At 37.5% G+C, this 20,000-nt stretch overlaps 1 protein-coding gene and 4 long non-coding RNA genes across 43 annotated transcripts in view; 1 reads left to right on the top strand and 4 right to left on the bottom strand.

Moving 5' to 3' along the window:
- LOC126988463 (uncharacterized) overlaps positions 1–1,986 on the bottom strand; it is a 2,871-nt gene extending 885 nt beyond the window's left edge. The window contains exons 1-2 of the long non-coding RNA XR_007742004.1: positions 710–1,986; positions 1–369 (exon numbers count right to left, since the gene is read on the bottom strand). The exon at positions 1–369 is cut by the window's left edge and continues 885 nt beyond it. This is a non-coding gene — a long non-coding RNA (uncharacterized LOC126988463). The remainder of the gene's footprint in view (positions 370–709) is intronic.
- The window catches only part of LOC126988458 (myocyte-specific enhancer factor 2-like), a 152,162-nt gene that overhangs the window by 11,104 nt on the left and 121,058 nt on the right, over positions 1–20,000 (bottom strand). For 4 of the 6 annotated variants that reach the window (XM_050846585.1, XM_050846590.1, XM_050846589.1 and 1 more), the window contains one exon: positions 13,241–13,444. The exons of the other annotated variants lie outside the window; for them this stretch is intronic. In XM_050846585.1, coding sequence (XP_050702542.1) covers positions 13,241–13,444 — 204 coding nt within the window. The remainder of the gene's footprint in view (positions 1–13,240; positions 13,445–20,000) is intronic. 6 annotated transcript variants of the gene reach the window in all.
- Positions 1–20,000, top strand: part of LOC126988460 (uncharacterized) — a 41,812-nt gene that overhangs the window by 1,371 nt on the left and 20,441 nt on the right. For 4 of the 28 annotated variants that reach the window (XR_007741972.1, XR_007741991.1, XR_007741990.1 and 1 more), the window contains exon 1: positions 4,415–5,673. This is a non-coding gene — a long non-coding RNA (uncharacterized LOC126988460). Of the gene's footprint in view, positions 1–4,372; positions 5,674–20,000 lie in introns of those variants that run through there. The other 24 variants (XR_007741992.1, XR_007741981.1, XR_007741993.1 and 21 more) reach the window with 20 other exon arrangements.
- LOC126988462 (uncharacterized) lies at positions 11,874–13,234 on the bottom strand. Of its 6 annotated transcripts, XR_007742003.1 has the most exons (5): positions 13,072–13,234; positions 12,593–12,761; positions 12,346–12,488; positions 11,974–12,236; positions 11,874–11,938 (listed from the first exon to the last, which is right to left on the bottom strand). It is a non-coding gene; the product is annotated as an uncharacterized LOC126988462 (long non-coding RNA). The 6 variants fall into 6 exon arrangements; XR_007742001.1 differs by having other exon boundaries at positions 11,882–12,236; XR_007742002.1 differs by lacking the exons at positions 11,874–11,938; positions 11,974–12,236 and having other exon boundaries at positions 12,252–12,488; positions 12,593–12,696; positions 12,804–13,234.
- Positions 15,179–20,000, bottom strand: part of LOC126988461 (uncharacterized) — a 4,961-nt gene continuing 139 nt past the window's right edge. The window contains exons 1-4 of one of the 2 annotated variants that reach the window (XR_007741997.1): positions 18,405–20,000; positions 18,068–18,231; positions 17,514–17,931; positions 15,179–17,384 (exon numbers count right to left, since the gene is read on the bottom strand). The exon at positions 18,405–20,000 is cut by the window's right edge and continues 139 nt beyond it. This is a non-coding gene — a long non-coding RNA (uncharacterized LOC126988461). Of the gene's footprint in view, positions 17,385–17,513; positions 18,232–18,404 lie in introns of both variants that reach the window. The other variant, XR_007741996.1, reaches the window with a different exon arrangement.

The following is a 20,000-nucleotide window of genomic DNA, read 5'->3' as shown; positions in this document are numbered from 1 at the left end:
AACCTAAGAAGCACACATATTTGACAAGGCTTTCGTAGGAGTTTTAGGCATTTCCGGGGGTAGTTTTGTGGCCCTGGTGGTAGTCTGACCCTTCCTCTGTACCATGAACCTAAGCAAACACTCACAAGAACCCGACTGATCTCTCTTTTGGCCTTTGGAAACAGTTGACGCGAGTGGCAGAAGCGTCTGAGAATTCGAACTCACGTCTCGTAAATCCGACTAAGGACGGGATTAGGAGTCAAGAATATAAACCTTTACAGGACGCCTTCTAATCCCTTGCCCACGCCTTCCGGGGTATGCGGGATTAAGATGAGGTTTGCATTGAGACTTAGTGGTGTTTTGTTTTGTTGTGGGCTACGCGGGTAATAGCTGTAATATGTCATGGGGTTGGGTCATGCGTTTGGCAGCCATGTTCGAATCCCACCGCTGTCACCAGTGTGTTAGTCTAGTGGTTGACGTTGTGGGATTAAGATAAGGTTTGCATTGAGACTTAGTGGTGGTCTGTGTTGTTGTGGGCTACGCGGGAAAGGCGGTAATAGAAGCAATGTGTCATGGAGTTGGGTTATGCGTCTGGCAGCTATGTTCGTATCCCACCGCTGTCACCAGTGTGTTAATTTACTTGTTGACGTTGTGGGATTAAAATAAGGTTTGCAATGAGACTTAATGGTGTTTTGTCTTGTTCTGGGCTACACGGGAAAGGCGGTAATACCAGTAATGTGTCATGGAGTTGGGTTATGCGTCTGGCAGCCATGTTCGAATCCCACCGCTGTCACCAGTGTGTTAGTTTAGTGGTTGACGTTGTGGGATTAAGATAAGGTTTGCATTGAGACTCAGTGGTGTTTTGTCTTGTTCTGGGCTACACGGGAAAGGCGGTAATAGCAGTAATGTGTCATGGAGTTGGGTTATGCGTCTGGCAGCCATGTTCGAATCCCACCGCTGTCACCAGTGTGTTAGTTTAGTGGTTGACGTTGTGGGATTAAGATAAGGTTTGCATTGAGACTTAGTGGTGTTTTGTGTTGTTGTGGGCGACTCGGGAAAGGCGGTAATGGCAGTAATGTGTCATGGAGTTGGGTTATGCGTCTGGCAGCCAGGTTTGTATCCCACCTCTGCCACCAGTGTGTTAATTTAGTTGTTGACGTTAGTATGTAAAGTTTGTGGTATACACTATAACTGCGCGTGGCTTCAGTGCTCATCTCTGTCTCCTTGTCCATTTGAGCCTGTAGGGGCAGAAACCCACCACCACGGGGCACAGGGGTTACCACAGTGAGGCTCCCCAGGTGTCCCCAGGTATGTCACCACACAGCCACAAAGGGAAATACAACTAAGCTGGGATTCAAATCTAGGCCCGCAGATTCGTTGCTAGACACGGTAACCACTGCACCACCAAGTTGGGTTCATGTATAATGCTAAGATCATTACTGCTTCTCAACGGGGTCACAAATCAATGGTATGCGTTAATCTAGCCTAGCACGGCCATATATCAAGGGCTTGGCGAGGTTAGCTTTCCTCAGTGACCTGCTGGGCGTGGCCGAGGGAGGGTGTTGCTGCTGTTGCTAATCCCTCCCTTTCTCCCTTCCTCCCTCCCTCCTGTCTATCATTCATGCATAATGTTCACTTGCTAACCTGCCTAATGATGATTTACACCCATATTACAAGCTGTTCCTTCCTTCCTTCCTTCCTCGGCCATTCCCTTACGCCCAAATCACAAGCTGTCCCTTCCTTCCTTCCTTCCTCGGCCATTCCCTTACGCCCATATCACAAGCTGTCCCTTCCTTCCTTGGGCATTCCCTTACACCCATATCACAAGCTGTCCCTTCCTTCCTTCCTTCCTCGGCCATTCCCTTACGCCCATATCACAAGCTGTCCCTTCCTTCCTTCCTTCCTCGGCCATTCCCTTACGCCCATATCACAAGCTGTCCCTTCCTTCCTTGGGCATTCCCTTACACCCATATCACAAGCTGTCCCTTCCTTCCTTCCTTCCTCGGCCATTCCCTTACGCCCATATCCTGGCTGTCCTTCCTTCCTTCCTTCCTCGGCCATTCCCTTACGTCCATATCACAAGCTGTTCCTTCCTTCCTTCCTTCCTCGGCCATTCCCTTACGCCCATATCACAAGCTGTTCCTTCCTTCCTTCCTTCCTCGGCCATTCCCTTACACCCATATCACAAGCTGTCCCTTCCTTCCTTCCTCGGCCATTCCCTTACGCCCAAATCACAAGCTGTCCCGTCCTTCTTTCCTTCCTTTCTTGGCTATTCTCTTACGCCCATATCACAAGCTGTCCCTTCCTTCCTTCCTTCCTTCCTCGGCCATTCCCTTACGCCCATATCACAAGCTGTCCCTTCCTTCCTTCCTTCCTCGGCCATTCCCTTACGCCCATATCACAAGCTGTCCCTTCCTTCCTTCCTTCCTCGGCCATTCCCTTACGCGCGTATCACAAGCTGTCCCTTCCTTCCTTCCTTCCTTGGCCATTCCCTTACGCCCATATCACAAGCTGTTTCTTCCTTCCTTCCTGCCATTCCTCACCGTTTCCATACACCCATATCACAAGCTGTCCTTTCCTTCCTTCCTTCCTCGGCCATTCCCTTACACCCATATCACAAGCTGTCCCTTCCTTCCTTCCTTCAGTGGCCCTTCCATTACGCCCATATCACAAGCTGTCCCTTCCTTCCTTCCTTCCTCGACCATTCCCTTACGCCCATATCACAAGCTGTCCCTTCCTTCCTTCCTTCCTTGTCCATTCCTTACACCCATATCACAAGCTGTCCTTCCTTCCTTCCTTCTTCGGCCATTCCCTTACGCCCATATCACAAGCTGTCCCTTCCTTCCTTCCTTCCTCGGCCATTTCCTTACGCCCATATCACAAGCTGTCGCTTGCTTCCTTCCTTCCTCGGCCATTCCCTTACGCGCATATCACAAGCTGTCCCTTCCTTCCTTCCTTCCTTGGCCATTCCCTTACGCCCATATCACAAGCTGTTCCTTCCTTCCTTCCTTCCTCGGCCATTCCCTTACGCCCATATCACAAGCTGTCCCTTCCTTCCTTCCTTCCTTGGCCATTCCCTTACGCCCATATCACAAGCTGTCCCTTCCTTCCTTCCTTCCTCGGCCATTCCCTTACGCCCATATCACAAGCTGTCCCTTCCTTCCTTCCTTCCTTGGCCATTCCCTTACGCCCATATCACAAGCTGTTTCTTCCTTCCTTCCTTCCTCGGCCATTCCCTTACGCCCAAATCACAAGCTGTCCCGTCCTTCTTTCCTTCCTTTCTTGGCTATTCTCTTACGCCCATATCACAAGCTGTCCCTTCCTTCCTCCCTTCCTCGGCCATTCCCTTACGCCCATATCACAAGCTGTCCCTTCCTTCCTTCCTCGGCCATTCCCTTACACCCATATCACAAGCTGTCCCTTCCTTCCTTCCTTCCTCGACCATTCCCTTACGCCCATATCACAAGCTGTCCCTTCCTTCCTTCCTTATTTGTTCCTTACACCCATACCACCCTGTCACTTCAGCTTCCCTTCTTCCAGCCTTTTCCAATACATTCCTCACAAGCTGTCCCTTCCTTCCTTCCTTCCTTGGCCATTCCCTTGCGCCCATAATAATAATAATAATAATAATAATAATAATAATAATAATAATAATAATAATAATAATAATAAGGTTTTGACGTCACATAACTTTGAAAATGACATTATTATTAACTTAACTTTTCTTTTTTTCTTTTTTTTTTCTTTCCTGAGCATTGTAGAAAGTTTATAATCTAATCGGAAAATCTCTCTCTCTCTCTCTCTCTCTCTCTCTCTCTCTCTCTCTCTCTCTCTCTCTCTCTCTAAACAGACATACTCACAAAAATATAATGTAATTCAATGTACGTGTGTGTGTGTGTGTGTGTGTGTGTGTGTGTGTGTGTGTGTGTGACCTTACGTTAATCCAATAGTCTGTTCGTGACCTTGACAACAACAACAACAACAACAACAACAACAATAATAATAATAATAATAATAATGATAATAATAACCCTTAATTAACTATCTAACTACCTGCCAATCTAATTACTTTTGAACCACCTGTAATATAAACAACATCAATATTCAACAAAAATAACTAATACTCCATCAAAATATTCCTAATTAATTATATGGTCAACAGCTGGGGAAAAAAACCTTACCTGACATCCTATCAACAAACCTTCACTTTTAATAATAATAATAATAATAATAATAATAATAATAATAATAATAATAATAATAATAATAGTAATAAAAGTAGGGTTAAGTATTCACAGCAAACTCATGCAAAAAAAGGAAGGAAGGAAGGAAGGAAGGAAAGGAAAGAAGGGAAAGAAAGAAAGAGAGGAAGGAAGGAAGGAAGGAAGGGAAAGAAAGAAAGAAAGAAAGAAAGAAAGGAAAGGAAAGAAAAAGAGAGAAGAATGAAAAATAAAGAAGGAAGGAAGGAAGGAAGGAAAAGAAAGTAAATATTGACGAAGGAAGGAAAGGAAGGAAGGAAGGAGGGAAAGAAAGGAGAAAGAAAGGAGGTGGAAGAAAAGGGAGAGAAAAAAAGAAAGAAAAGAGGAAAAGAAAAAAACAGGAGAAAGGGAAGGAAAAAGAAAAGAAAGAAGGAAGGAATAGAAAAAAAGAATGCAGAGAGAGAGAGAGAGAGAGAGAGAGAGAGAGAGAGAGAGAGAGAGAGAGAAACACTACTCCAAGCTACATTTCCATAAGCCAAACAAAACTAATCTAATGTATTAATAAAAACAAAACAAACAAATGACAACAAAAACAACTAGCAATGTATTTCACTTCATCCTGTTCACGCTAGGACGTCGCTTAAGCCCCGCCCACTACTCGCCAAACAGCCAATCAGCGACCAGTATAACCACCAATGAGATTTAACCACATATTCTAAGACATTTCGGGGTTTACACACTCACCCATACTTGCTAAGGCTTTGGTAGAGGTTGTGGGTGTTTGGTAAGGCTTTGGTAGAGGTTGTGGGTGTGTGGTAAGGCTTTGGTAGCGGTTGTGGGTGTTTGGTAAGGCTTTGGTAGAGGTTGTGGGTGTGTGGTAAGGCTTTGGTTGAGGGTGTGGGTGTGTGGTAAGGCATTGGTAGCGGTTGTGGGCGTTTGGTAAGGCTTTGGAAGAGGTTGTGGGTGTTTGATAAGGCTTTGGTAGAGGTTGTGGGTGTTTGGTAAGGCTTTGGTTGAGGTGTGGGTGTTTGGTAAGGCTTTGGTTAAGGTGTGGGTGTTTGGTAAGGCTTTGGTTGAGGTTGTGTGTATTTGATAAGGCTTTGGTAGTGGTTGTGTTAGTGTGTCCATGGGTAGTGTTATGAGCCTGGTGATAGTTTGACAAGGCTTTGGTGGAGGTTGTGTTAGTGTGTCCATGGGTAGTGTTATGAGCCTGGTGATAGTTTGACAAGGCTTTGGTGGAGGTTGTGTTAGTGTGTCCATGGGTAGTGTTATGAGCCTGGTGATAGTTCGACAAGGCTTTGGTGGAGGTTGTGTTAGTATTGCAATGTGTTATGAGCCTGGTGAAAGTTTGACAAGGCTTTGGTGGAGGTTGTGTTAGTATTGCAATGTGTTATGAGCCTGGTGAAAGTTTGACAAGGCTTTGGTGGAGGTTGTGTTAGTGTGTCCATGGGTAGTGTTATGAGCCTGGTGATAGTTTGACAAGGCTTTGGTGGAGGTTGTGTTAGTGTGTCCATGGGTAGTGTTATGAGCCTGGTGATAGTTCGACAAGGCTTTGGTGGAGGTTGTGTTAGTGTGTCCATGGGTAGTGTTATGAGCCTGGTGATAGTTCGACAAGGCTTTGGTGGAGGTTGTGTTAGTGTGTCCATGGGTAGTGTTATGAGCCTGGTGATAGTTCGACAAGGCTTTGGTGGAGGTTGTGTTAGTATGTCCATGGGTAGTGTTATGAGCCTGGTGATACTAAAACGTTTCCTAGCATCCACGAATCACATGCAGGCTGGCTAGAAAGGGGCGTGGCTTGCTAGTGAACCAACCAATGACAGACCAGATAGAAAACAGGGGAGGAGCTAACCCGCTGAGATAGTTTGAATAGCGAAAAGGCGTGGCTTGTCTGAGATCCAACCAATGAAAATCACGTATTAGGGAGAGTGGGCGGGGCTTAATCGCCAAACTAACGTGAACGAGGTTTGGTAATGTATGAAGTCAGCCATACATAGACGCTGATATGTATAGAACTGACTACATACATGTATAGATAGTTAATAAGGGTTTATGTATACACACACACAGCACACACGCATGCGTAGAAGGTTTATTATGTATTTTGTTTGTATTTGTTTATAGAGGTTGACACTGATAGCCATGCAGCGGGAAGTATATAATAAGGAAAGAATTAATAGTTGAAGAAATTATTTAGACGAAGATAAAAAGAAGTTAAGGAGGATATGTAAAGAGGATTAAGCTAATATTTTTTTTTTCTTTTTTTTTTCTTTTTCTTTTAAAATTATCTTTTTTTTTAATAGTGAAATAGTGAATAGTTGAAGAAATTATTTAGACGAAGATAAAAAGAAGTTAAGAAGGAAATGTAAAGAAAAGGAGAAGGCTTATATTTTTTTCTTTTTTTTTTCTTTTTTAATATTTTTTTAATAGCGAAATATTTAATAGTTGAGGAAATTAGTGTTAAGAAAAAGAAGAGTAGGATATGTAAAGAAAAGGAGTAGGCTAATATGTTTTTTCTATTTTTTTTTTTCTTTTAATATTATCTTTTTTTTTAATAGCGAAATAGTGAATAGTTGAGGAAATGAGTGTTAAGAAGAAGAGAAAGAAAAAGAAGAAGAAAAACTGTAAATAAAATAAGGATGTCAATTTCATTTTCATCTTTTTTTCATTTTTTTTTCACATTCTCATTCATTTTTTTGTCATTTCTATATTCAATTCTTTTTTTCTTTTCTTGGTTATCGTTACTTTTTACTTCGTTCGTTCTTCTTTTGTTTTTCTTCCGTTCAACACATTCATCTTTTTGTATATATCATTTGTTGACTCGTGATAATGTAATTCCTTTTGCTTCATTACGTTTACATATACTTTTTTATTAGTATGTATTTCAGCATTTTTTTTTTCAGTTGTATTTAATCTTTGCTTCTTCTCCGTCTGATGCAAATATGTTCGATGCTTTCAAAGTCTCGTTCTGCGCAAATCTAAGTGTTTTTTTGTTTTGAATATTTTGTGAAGGGTTAAGATAGATAGATAGATAGATAGATAGATAGGCAGAAAGGAAGAAAGGAAGGAAGGAAGGAAAGAAAGGAGAAGGAAGGAAGGAGGAGAGGAGAAGGAAGGAAGGAAAGGAGGAAGGAAGGAAGGAAAGAAAGGAGAAGGAAGGAAGGAAAGATAGGAAGGAAGGAAGGAAGGAAGAAAGGATGGATGGAAGGAAGGAAGGAAGGATGGATGGATGGAAGGAAGGAAGGAAGGAGAGAGAGAGAGAGAGAGAGAGAGAGAGAGAGAGAGAGAGAGAGAGAGAGAGAATCCCTACACCTATCGTTTCAACCTCTTATAAAAAAAAAAAAAAAAAAAAAAAATAGCGTGTGAACGAACGATATTGAGACAACAAATGAAGCGAAATAAATAAATAAATAATAATAATAATAATAATAATAATAATAATAATAATAATAATAATAATAATAATAATAATAATAACATTTTTAGTTAAGATTTATATAATTCTTCTGTTTCGCCAGCAAGAAAATTTTGATTAAAGAAAAACAAAAATAAAATGTAATAGATTAATGGAAATAACTGATTGATAAGTGAAGTAAAATCAAATTAATAAGTGAAATAAGAGCAATATAAAATGTGATAAAATAATGGACGTAAAAGATTAATAAGTCGAGTGAAATAATAAAATATATGAAGTGAAATTAAAACCCTAGTGACCTTGATTTCATTTTTTCTCTTTACAATGTTGAATATTTTTGTTTTTCTTCCTAAAATCGCAAAATATGGAGCGACACAAACAAGTAAACAAAAATCTAAGCAAATGCTGAGAAAATAAAAATAAATCAATAAAAATGGGAACGCGCCCCTTAATTTTTTTTTTTTTTTACGGCGGGAACTTAATTATTTTTTTATTCATGATTTTTATGTGAAATTATTTAGTCTTCGTTTATTTTATTTTTATTTTTCAATCATATATATTAATTATTTTTTACTTTTCTTTTTTATTTCATTTCCATTATTATTATTATTATTATTATTATTATTATTATTATTATTATTTATTCGTTTTCTATTGTTTTATTTTATTTCTGTTATTTGTATTTCCCTTTCCAGAATAAAAGAATAGAGTGAAACAGGAAGTCTCTCTCTCTCTCTCTCTCTCTCTCTCTCTCTCTCTCTCTCTCTCTCTCTCTCTCTCTCTCTCTCTCTCTCAATGTCAAGAGAGAGAGAGAGAGAGAGAGAGAGAGAGAGAGAGAGAGAGAGATTCAAGCAGTGTCATTCGCCCACGGTCTGATAATGTGTGTGTGTGTGTGTGTGTGTGTGTGTGTGTGTGTGTGTGTGTGTGTGTGTGTGTGTGTGTGTGCAACGATAAAAAAAAATATATACGGAAAATCCTATATAAGGGAGGAGGAGGAGGAGGAGGAGGAGGAGGAAGAAAAAGAAACTATAGAATGAAAAAAAAGTATATATAAAAGAAAAAGTTAAATCATTTCTTTCATACATATTTTTAAAGCTTTTTTTTAATTAAACGAACGCTAGTCTCCTAAAACCATTCATTCATTCATAACAAATAATAATAATAATAATAATAATAATAATAATAATAATAATAATAATAATAATAATAATAATAACAAAAGTCGGTATATATTTACAAACTATCATTATACTAAATTATTAACACTACCTGTCATCATATCACCTGTATAACGCATAACATCAATTAGCGAATCTTAATTTACCGTAATGGCTATCAGTTCACAATTGCGACGCTTCAATCTTTACTGTCGTTGTTTGTTTACTAATTGTTTCCTAATAAGTACTTGATGTTTACTATTTTTTGTTTACTAATAACTTCTCAGAGTCTGGGTGTCGCCGAGTGTGAAGCATTTATTGTAAGGCAAAAAAGTCGAGATAATATAACTTGAGAAATAAAACTCATCTAACGTCAAATTATATCATGCTATAGATGTCAGAAAGCAAAACAGCCCTGAGCGAAATATTCAGGAGACGAATCATCACTGGACTAGACTTCCGGCGTTCACGAGGGGGTGCACTAGTCTACATATACCAAGTTAAGTCACGCTGCTTCAAAACTAAGACCGGTACGCGCAGGAGGCGGTTTTGGGGCGGAGCAGCGTGATGACGTCACTTGGAGCCAGAAAAAAAATACCCGCCAGTTCAGGGGTGACTAAAGTTGGGGCCGTATGTGCACTCTGGATGTGCATTCTCGCCTTCTTTCACAGCGCGTTCAGGCAAGCCACTGACGAAAAAATGTCTTTTTATTGTGCTATTGCGTGACTGTAATTCCAATGCCTACAAACGGCGGTGTGGGGTGTGAGGGAGGGCATGATGAAGTGATTGATTTAAATTAGTCCGCCTTTCCTCGTTTTCTCTAAATCCCTGTTTCTACATTCTCTAGTTTGGCTCCAAGCAGTGTCACGCATAAGCCTCCTCCCACAAACCTGCGCATGACTTGACTTGGTGTATATATATATATATCTAGACTTAGGGAAAGACCTCCCAGACAGTTCCCCGGACGGCCGCGTGGGGCGCTGCGCCGACAGCCAATACCGTCTATTAATACCGCTGTCATTATATTCTTAGCCTCATGATCATATTATTATCATCAGACTGATCTTTTTATGTCATACTCATCTGGGTAAATAATAAAATAAACTCCTAATTACCGCTGCCATTGTACAGTTAACCTCAGGATCATTATTTTTAGCTTATTTTTTGTACTATTTGTTTATCTTATTTTTCTTTCTATTTAATGACGGGCTGGGGCCGAATACCATCCAGGCCCCTCAAGCAAGCCTACCGGCGCTATAGGCATAGACGTAAAAATAATAATAATAATAATAATCTGTGTGAAAAGTATACAAAAAGCTGCTGTCGCTTCTAAACTTATGCGATGATTAACCCAGTAGCAGCGAGGATCATGTTCCTTAATGGTCCCTCTAAGCGAGAAAAATGAGAAAAAATCACCCCTCACACAAACCATTTCATAATATATATCGAAGCATTTGTGATCAGTTTATGCATCATCTATTTTGGGGGGTTTATATCATGGCACAAATTTGGCCCGTCGCTGCTACACGGTAAAGCCACAAATTTGGCCCGTCGCTGCTACATGGTAAAGCCACAAATTTGGCCCGTCGCTGCTACACGGTAAAGCCACAAATTTGGCCCGTCGCTGCTACACGGTAAAGCCACAAATTTGGCCCGTCGCTGCTACACAGTAAAGCCACAAATTTGGCCCGTCGCTGCTACACGGTTAACCCACAAATTTGGCCCGTCGTTGCTACACGGTTAAGCCACAAATTTGGCCCGTCGCAGCTACCGGGTTAAGAAAGAATAAGACCCGATGAAAACATTGCAAAAATACGTCAACATCATAATTATAAGAAAAAATACAATAACCAAAACCACAAGCATTACCGAATAGCGAAAGATTAGAGACAGCTTCACCATAACCGATTAGAAAGGCTTACTAATACTAATACCATCATCATATCTAACCCAAAACCACCACCATACTATATAAACAAAACTACAGTATAACACCCAGCTTACTTAACTATACCACATGCCATACTTAATTACCATAGCCTAATACCGCACTTTCTCTACAACTACACTACCTAGCCTCGCGTAACCATACCCTAATCTAACCATGCCCCACATAGCTTAACCGTTCGCTGGAGTAACCATACCCTAAATTAACCATATTCTAGCCTGGATTAACCATACCCTAATCTAACCACACCCTATACGCCAAGAACTCTAGTTTAGCCAGGATAGCTTAACCATTTCCTAGAGTAACTATACCCTAGATTAACCGTATCCTAGCCTGGATTAACCATACCCTAATCTAACCATGCCCTATACCCCAAGAATATTCTAGTTTAGCCAGGATAGCTTAACCATTCGCTAGAGTAACTATACCCTAAATTAACCATAACCTAGCCTGGATTAACCATACCCTAATCTAACCACATCGTCGGCCAAAAGACCCTAGTTTAGCCATACGATAGCCTAACCATAGCCTGTATTAACCATATCCTAGTCTAAATTAACCATACCATAGATTAACCCTATCCTATCCTATCCATACCCTACATTAACCGTATCATAGCCTATCAATACCCTAGATTAACCGTATCATAGCCTATCCATACCCTACATTAACCGTATCATACCCTATCCATACCCTACATTAACCGTGTCCTAGCCTATCCATACCCTAGAAAGCCTAGATTAATCCTATCATAAAATACACATACCCTAGATTAGCTCTACCCTAGCCTATTCATATACTAATCTAACAATACCCTAGATTAACCATACCCTAGCCTATCCATATACTAATCAAACAATACCCTAGATTAACCATACCCTAGCCTATTCATATACTAATCAAACAATACCCAAGATTAACCATACCCTAGCCTATCCATATACTAATCTAGCAATACCCAAGATTAACCATATCCGCCTAATAAACTCTAGTCCAGCCTAACGTAACCTAAACTACAAGAAACAAATTAGGCTATATTAGTCAACCAAAACCTTATTTCCAGCCTAGCAAACCAAACTAGCCTAAAATGAACTATGCTAGCCTATCTCCTTACTAATCAGCCCTCACGTACCCCATACCCTAACAAGCAATTACAATATCGAACGGCCATGATATATTACCTCCACAATGTCATTATTAGACTAACAAACTCCTAACCTGACCTGACCTGACCTGATGCAACCTAGTCTGGCCTAACGTAACCTAGCCTAATATAACCTAGTCTAGCCTAACGTAACCTAGCCTAATATAACCTAGTCTAGCCTAACGTAACCTAAACTACAAAAAACAACTTATATTAGTCTAGCAAAACCTTATTTCCAGCCTAGCAAACTAAACTAGCCTAAAATGAACTATCCTATCCTATCCTATCGTAACCTAAACTACAAAAAACAACTTATATTAGTCTAGCAAAACTTTATTTTCAGCCTAGCAAAGTAAACTAGCCTAAAATGAACTATCCTATCCTATCCTATCGTAACCTAAACTACAAAAAAAAAAAAAACTTATATTAGTCTAGCAAAACCTTATTTCCAGCCTAGCAAACCAAACTAGCCTAAAATGAACTATCGTATCCTATCCTATCGTAACCTAAACTACAAAAAACAACTTATATTAGTCAACCGAAACCTTATTTCCAGCCTAGCAAACCAAACTAGCCTAAAATGAACTATCGTAGCCTATCCTATCGTAACCTAAACTACAAAAAACAACTTATATTAGTCTAGCAAAACCTTATTTCCAGCCTAGCAAACCAAACTAGCCTAAAATGAACTATCCAATCCTATACTATCGTAACCTAAACTACAAAAAAAAACTTACATTAGTCTACCAAAACCTTATTTCCAGCCTAGAAAAGTAAACTAGCCTAAAATAAACTATCCTAGCCTATCCTATCGTAACCTAAACTACAAAAAACAACTTATATTAGTCTAGCAAAACCTTATTTTCAGCCTAGCAAAGTAAACTAGCCTAAAATGAACTATCGTAGCCTATCCTATCGTAACCTAAACTACAAAAAAAAAAAAAACATATTAGTCTTGCAAAACCTTATTTCCAGCCTAGCAAACCAAACTAGCCTAAAATAAACTATCCTATCCTATCTCCTTACTAATCAGCCCTCACGTACCCCATACCCTAACAAGTAATTACAATATCGAATAAAAAGAAGATATATTACCTTTCCAATGTCATCATTAGACTAACAAACTCCTAACCTGACCTGACCTGACCTGATGCAACCTAGTCTAGCCTAACATAACCAAGTCTAGCCTAACGTAACCTAGCCTAATATAACCTAGTCTAGCCTAACGTAACCTAAACTACAAAAAACAACTTATATTAGTCTAGCAAAACCTTATTTCCAGCCTAAAATGAACTATGCTATCCTATCTCCTTACTAATCAGCCCTCACCTACCCCATACCCTAACAAGCAATTACAATACCGAATAATAAACAGAAGGCGGCCCGGCCATGATATATTACCTCCACAATGTCATTATTGGTGCGTGACTCGTGCGGTTCATTGTATTCCGTGTATTTGAGGAGCACTTTGTCCATGTCAGTCGAGGCGTATTGGAAGAGCTTGTTCGAGGAGTTGAAGATGATTAGGGCGATCTCACAGTCACAAAGCACTGAGAGCTCGTACGCCTTTTTCATCAGTCCAAATTTCCTCTTTGTGAACGTCACCTGAAGTGTAGTAATTAAAAAGTAGTAGTAGGAGTAGGAATAGTAATAGTTGTGGTAGGGTAAGAGAGCATAGAAGAAATCATGGTAAAAATTTGATTAGTAGGCTATCATAAGTTTTTTCGTTTTTTTCGCTGTTTTTCTGTATAAACGTCACCTGTAGTGTAGTAATTAAAAAGTAGTAGTAGGAGTAGGAATAGTAATAGTTGTGGTAGTTACGAGAACATAGAAGGAGAAATCATAGTAAAAATTTGATTAGTAGGCTATCATAAGTTTTTTTCGTTTTTTTCGCTGTTTTTCTGTATAAACGTCACCTGTAGTGTAGTAATTAAAAAGTAGTAGTAGGAGTAGGAATAGTAATAGTTGTGGTAGGGTAAGAGAGCATTGAAGGAGAAATAATGGTAAAAATTTGATTAGTAGGCTATCATAAGTTTTTTCGTTTTTTTCGCTTTTTTTCTGTATAAACGTCACCTGTAGTGTAGTAATTAAAAAGTAGTAGTAGGAGTAGGAATAGTAATAGTTGTGGTAGGGTAAGAGAGCATAGAAGAAATCATGGTAAAAATTTGATTAGTAGGCTATCATAAGTTTTTTCGTTTTTTTCGCTGTTTTTCTGTATAAACGTCACCTGTAGTGTAGTAATTAAAAAGTAGTAGTAGGAGTAGGAATAGTAATAGTTGTGGTAGGGTAAGAGAGCATAGAAGGAGAAATCATGGTAAAAATTTGATTAGTAGGCTATCATAAGTTTTTCGTTTTTCTTATTTTTTCGCTTTTTTCTTCTGTATAAACGTCACCTGTAGTGTAGTAATTAAAAAGTAGTAGTAGGAGAAGGAATAGTAATAGTTGTGGTAGTTACGAGAACATAGAAGGAGAAATCATGGTAAAATTTTTATTAGTAGTATATATTACTTGTACGTTATGTATTATCCACGAAATTGGGTGCGCCGTATGACATCAGGTTGCCAGAGCGCGATAATGCAAACCTCAGACTCGGGCGCCGTGACAATAGTAGTAGATGAGGAACTAGAAGGAGTAATAGTATGAATTTAACTATTATTATTATTATTACTATTATTATTATTATTATTATTATTATTATTATTATTATTATTTTCATTATTTTTTTAACTTTTCTCGAATCTTTTGTTTTTTCCAGTTTTATTATAATTTCTTGCATTATATAAACGTATTTTCTACATATTTATTTTTTAATGCGTATATATATTATTTGTTTTTAGTTTATGTGAATATTATTTTTTTGGTTAAATTAAAACATGATATTTTTATTATATTTTTTTCCTCATTCTTTTAATTTCGCTTTTTTTTTCAATTTCGTTCGTGGTCATAGTAGTAGTAGTAGTAGTAGTAGTAGTAGTAAAGGTCTTAGTAGCCTAGCATTTTATTTTTCCTTTTTCTATAATTTTCGTGAAGTTCTCAAAATTTACTTTCACGTTCTTAAACTTTTCTTTTCATTTTATTTTTATTTTCATTTTCTTCTTCGTTCCTTTGATGGCGGAAGGGAAGAAGAGGAGGAGGAGAGAGAGAAAATAGTTAGAACACATTAATATAAACACATACACAAAATGGGGGTTGCCAACACACACACACACACACACACACACACACACACACACACACACACACACACACACACACACGTACACGGCCATGAAAACCTACTTAACTAATACTAATTCTTTTTTTCTTTTTCTATATTTTCTTTTTTTTCTTATTTATTTATTTTTCTTCCTTATTCTTTTCTTTATCTTTATTATCCTCCTTTTCTCTTCTTTATTTGGTATTCTATTTTTATTTCCTTTTCCTTTTCTTTTGTATATTTCTTTTTTTTCTTCTCTTCCTCTTCGTTCTCTTTCTATTTATTATTTTCTTCCTGTCTTCTCTTTCTTTATCCTTCCAATTCCTTTTATTTTCATCCTTTTCCTCCTCTTCTTCCTCTTCCTTATCTCTTCTTCTCCTGCTCCTCCTCTATTTCTTTCTTCTTCTTCCTATTTCCTCTCTTCTTGGCATTCTTCATATTTTTATTTATTCTTCTCTCTTGGAAAGTTTTTGGAAAGTTTGGTTTAGTCGGCGCAACATCTGTGGTCATATGCCGGAGAGAGACAGAAGGGGAAGGAATTATAGGAGAAGGGAACAGACCCCAGGAGACAGGAAAAAGTTGGAAAGTTTGGTTTAGTGGGCGCAACATCTGTGGTCATATGCCGGAGAGAGACAGAAGGGGAAGGAATTATAGGAGAAGGGAACAGACCCCAGGAGACAGGAAAAAGTTGGAAAGTTTGGTTTAGTGGGCGCAACATCTGTGGTCATATGCCGGAGAGAGACAGAAGGGGAAGGAATTATAGGAGAAGGGAACAGACCCCAGGAGACAGGAAAAAGTTGGAAAGTTTCGTTTAGTCGGCGCAACATCTGTGGTCATATGCCGGAGAGAGACAGAAGGGAACAGACCCCAGGAGACGGGACACAACCCCCGATTAATACCTGGTACCCATTCGCTGCTGGGGGGTGGGCAGGGGCGTAGGCTATCGGAAAAGCCGCCCAAATTTTTCCCACTCCGCCCGGGAATCGAACCCAGGCTCTCTCGGTTGTGAGGAGAGCTCAGAACACGAGGGAGTCGGGGAAGAGTTGAGGAGAAAACGCTACCGTTGGTTTCTGTGTTGGTAATGGTAAAGTCAATTTTGGGAATATATGAATTTTCTTGTATTTTGCATTTTCTTCCTTCTTACTTTCAATTTTCTTTCCCTTTTTTTGTATAATCCGTATCATTAATAGCTTCCTTAGGCTCTTATTATCTGAGGCTGCAATTATTTTAGCCCCCACCCCCCCCCCCCCCCCTTGCTGTGTCTGACCTATTCTCCGTTTTCTGCCCTATCTCCCTTATTTATTCAGTTTTATAATTCATTTCTTCTGTTCTTTCATATGCAATACAATTTTGTCTATTTTTTTATGTGTTTTGTTTTAGTTTTTCTTTAGTTTAATTTAGTTTTTTGTCTTTTTTTTCTACTAATTCATTTTCTCCTTTCAATTATTCATCTTTATCGTGTATTTTTTCAGTTCCTTAATATTCTACATCTTTTATTTCACTTTTTTTCTTTTTTTTCATAATCTTTTCATATTTTCAAAACTTTTCAATTTCACTTTTTTTAAATTCCTTCATCACTTTCGGCATAATTTTGTTTTAACTTCACTACTTTTCATATTTACTTTTTTACTCTACGTTTTTTTCATTTTTTTTCATATTCTTTTCATATTTTTAAAACTTTTCAATTTCACTTTTTTTTACTTCATCACTTTCGGCGCAATTTTGTTTTAATTTCAATACTTTTCATATTTATTTTTTTTACTCTACATTTTTTCATTTTTTTCATAATCTTTTCATATTTTTAAAACTTTTCAATTTCATTTTTTTTTAATTCATCACTTTCGGCGCAATTTTGTTTTAATTTCAATACTTTTCATATTTATTTTTTGACTATTTACATTTCTTCATAACTCTACTTTTCTCATATTTTTTACTTTTTCGTCAAACTTTCATAATTTTTAACTTTTTAACTTTTTCCACTTTATGGCGTATTTTTTTCATGATTTTTAAAAACTTTTTCAATCATATTTCCACTTATTTTTTACTTTTTCAATTTTTACTCTTCTCTCTCTCTCTCTCTCTCTCTCTCTCTCTCTCTCTCTCTCTCTCTAACATTTTCCTCATTTTCTTTGTTTTTATTCATATTTATCATGTATTTCTCTTGTTCTTTAATACAGTTTTTAATTTCTTTGAACTTCTTCTTCATAATGATCAAGTTCTCTTCCATTTTCTTTCTATTCATTCATCTTTATCACGAATTTCCTCAGTTCCTTCATACCTAATCCATTCTTTACCTTATTCATCTGTTTTATCAATCTCTATCTCTATCCTTCCTTCCTTCCTTCCTTCCTTCAAACACTATGCAATTTTTTTATATACTTTTTCATCCTTTCTCAAATTCCTCTTTTCTTTTCTTTCTTTATTAATATCTTTACCTTTTTTCATCTGTTAATCCTTCCTTCTTTCCTTCCTTCAAACGCTATGCAATTTTCTTTATATACTTTTTCAACCTTTCTCAAATTCCTCTTTTCTTTTCTTTCTTTATTAATTTCTTTGCCTTTTCATCTGTTTTATCAATCTCTATCCTTCCTTCCTTCAAACGCTATGCAATTTTCTTTATATACTTTTTCAACCTTTCTCAAATTCCTCTTTTCTTTTCTTTCTTTATTAATTTCTTTGCCTTTCTCATCTGTTAATCAATCTCTATCCTTCCTTCTTTCCTTCCTTCAAACGCGATGCAATTTTCTTTATATACTTTTTCAACCTTTCTCAAATTCCTCTTTTCTTTTCTTTCTTTATTAATATCTTAACCTCTTTCATCTGTTTTATCAATCTCTATCCTTCCTTCCTTCCTTCCTTCAAACGCTATGCAATTTTTTTCATATACTTTTTCAACCTTTCTCAAATTCTCCTTTTCTTTTCTTTCTTTATTAATATCTTAACCTTTTTTCATCTGTTAATCAATCTCTATCCTTCCTTCCTTCCTTCCTTCCTTCAAACGCTATGCAATTTTCTTTATATACTTTTTCAACCTTTCTCAAATTCTCCTTTTCTTTTCTTTCTTTATTAATTTCTTTGCCTTTTCATCTGTTTTATCAATCTCTATCCTTCCTTCCTTCCTTCCTTCCTTCAAACGCTATGCAATCATTTATATTTATTTTTCTCCATATTGATCAAGATATCTTCCATTTTCTACCTATCATTCATCTTTATCACGTATTTTCTCACTCCCTTCATACATTATCCCATTCTTTTCCTTATTCATATGTTTATCAAGCTTTATCCTTCCTTCCTTTCTTCCTTCAAACGCTCTACAAACATTTATTTATATTTTTTCCCATATTGATCAAGATATCTTCAATTTTCTACCTATTATATTCATCTTTATCACGTATTTTCTCACTCCCTTCATACACTATCCCATTCTTTTCCTTATTCATATGTTTATCAAGCTTTATCCTTCCTTCCTTTCTTCCTTCAAACGCTATGCAATTTCTTTTTACTTTTTTCCATATTGATCAAGATATCTTCAATTTTCTACCTATTATATTCATCTTTATCACGTATTTTCTCACTCCCTTCATACATTATTCCATTCTTTTCCTTTCTCATATGTTTATCAAGCTTTATCCTTCCTTCCTTCCTTCCTTCAAACGCTCTGCAATTTCTTTTTATTTTTTTCCCCGTATTGATCAAGTTCCCCCTTTAAGCGCTCCGTTCTCCCTCGCCTTTGCTTCCCCTCCCTCGTTTTCTTCGTACGTTTAATTTTGTCTTATTTACGTTTCTTAATTGCTCTCTCTCCCCCCGTATAATTATTCTTTTTGTTTCCTTCTTTGGTAGACTATTGGTATTAGGCTTCGATTTTGGGTAAAAAAAATAAAAAATTATTATTATTTTCATTATTTTTGTTAGTTTCCCATTTTCTGTCTTTTTCTTCTTTTTGTTATTTTCTTTCTTCTTCTGTGACGATGCTTGTTTTTCTTCTTTTCAATTATGTTTTTTTTTCTTCTTTTCTGAGAATGTTTAATTTTTCCTCTACATTAATTTTTCTTCTTTTCCAATATTTTTCTTCTTTTCGAATGTTTATTTTTTCTTGTTTCCGATATTTTTCTAAGTCTCTTCTTCTATAACAAACAAATAAAATAAATAAATAAATAAAAACAGGTTGAGATCAGTCTTCGTGGCCGTAACACACACACACACACACACACACACACACACACACACACACACACACACACACACACACACACACACACACTCACACAAGAAGGGCAGGGTAGGGAAGAAGATGATTATAAAAAGGAGATGAACGAGAGAAGATAAAAAGGACGATTAAAAGGGAATGAAAATGATGGAAATAAACACCGACACAAACACACGAACACACAAACGCGCGCGCAAGCCAAGGGGGCGGGGCGGATTAGTAAAGAAAAAAATAATCACAAACATCGCAAAAAAAACATCACTAAACATCGAAATATTAAGTTAAAAATTGTAAATAATAACACAAACAAACCAACAAACACACACACAAACTTTGGTTATTCCTCAAAAGAGCATTCCGTTTTCTACGTCCGTTTTCTCTCTTTTTTTTCAATTCCCGTTTTCTTTTTCATGCGTTTTCTTGTTTTCTTGTCTCCCTTTTTTCCTCCTCCGTTTTTGAAGTTAGGGTGAAAAAAAGGGAGGAGGAAAGAGGAAAAAAGGGAGAATGGATGCCTGGATAATTGACCCAGTAAGATAATTTGAACAGGCAAGCAAAAAAGTTATGTCACACCCACTATCTTACTTTACATTAACTCGTATCATCTTTACCATCAATTCCAAAGTCGATATCAACCTTAGAATCACACTTTTATCTCTTAATTTTTGGGTGAGATTCCATAATTTAAGATTTTTCACAGATTTCGGGTCATTTCCCAAAATCTTTACGATCAATTCCAAAGTCGATATTGACCTTAGAAT

The sequence above is a fragment of the Eriocheir sinensis genome, chromosome 69 (genome assembly GCF_024679095.1).
Source record: "Eriocheir sinensis breed Jianghai 21 chromosome 69, ASM2467909v1, whole genome shotgun sequence".
NCBI lineage: Eukaryota > Metazoa > Arthropoda > Malacostraca > Decapoda > Varunidae > Eriocheir > Eriocheir sinensis.
Note: the sequence above shows the minus strand (reverse complement) of the source record. Positions and strands in the feature narration are given on the sequence as shown.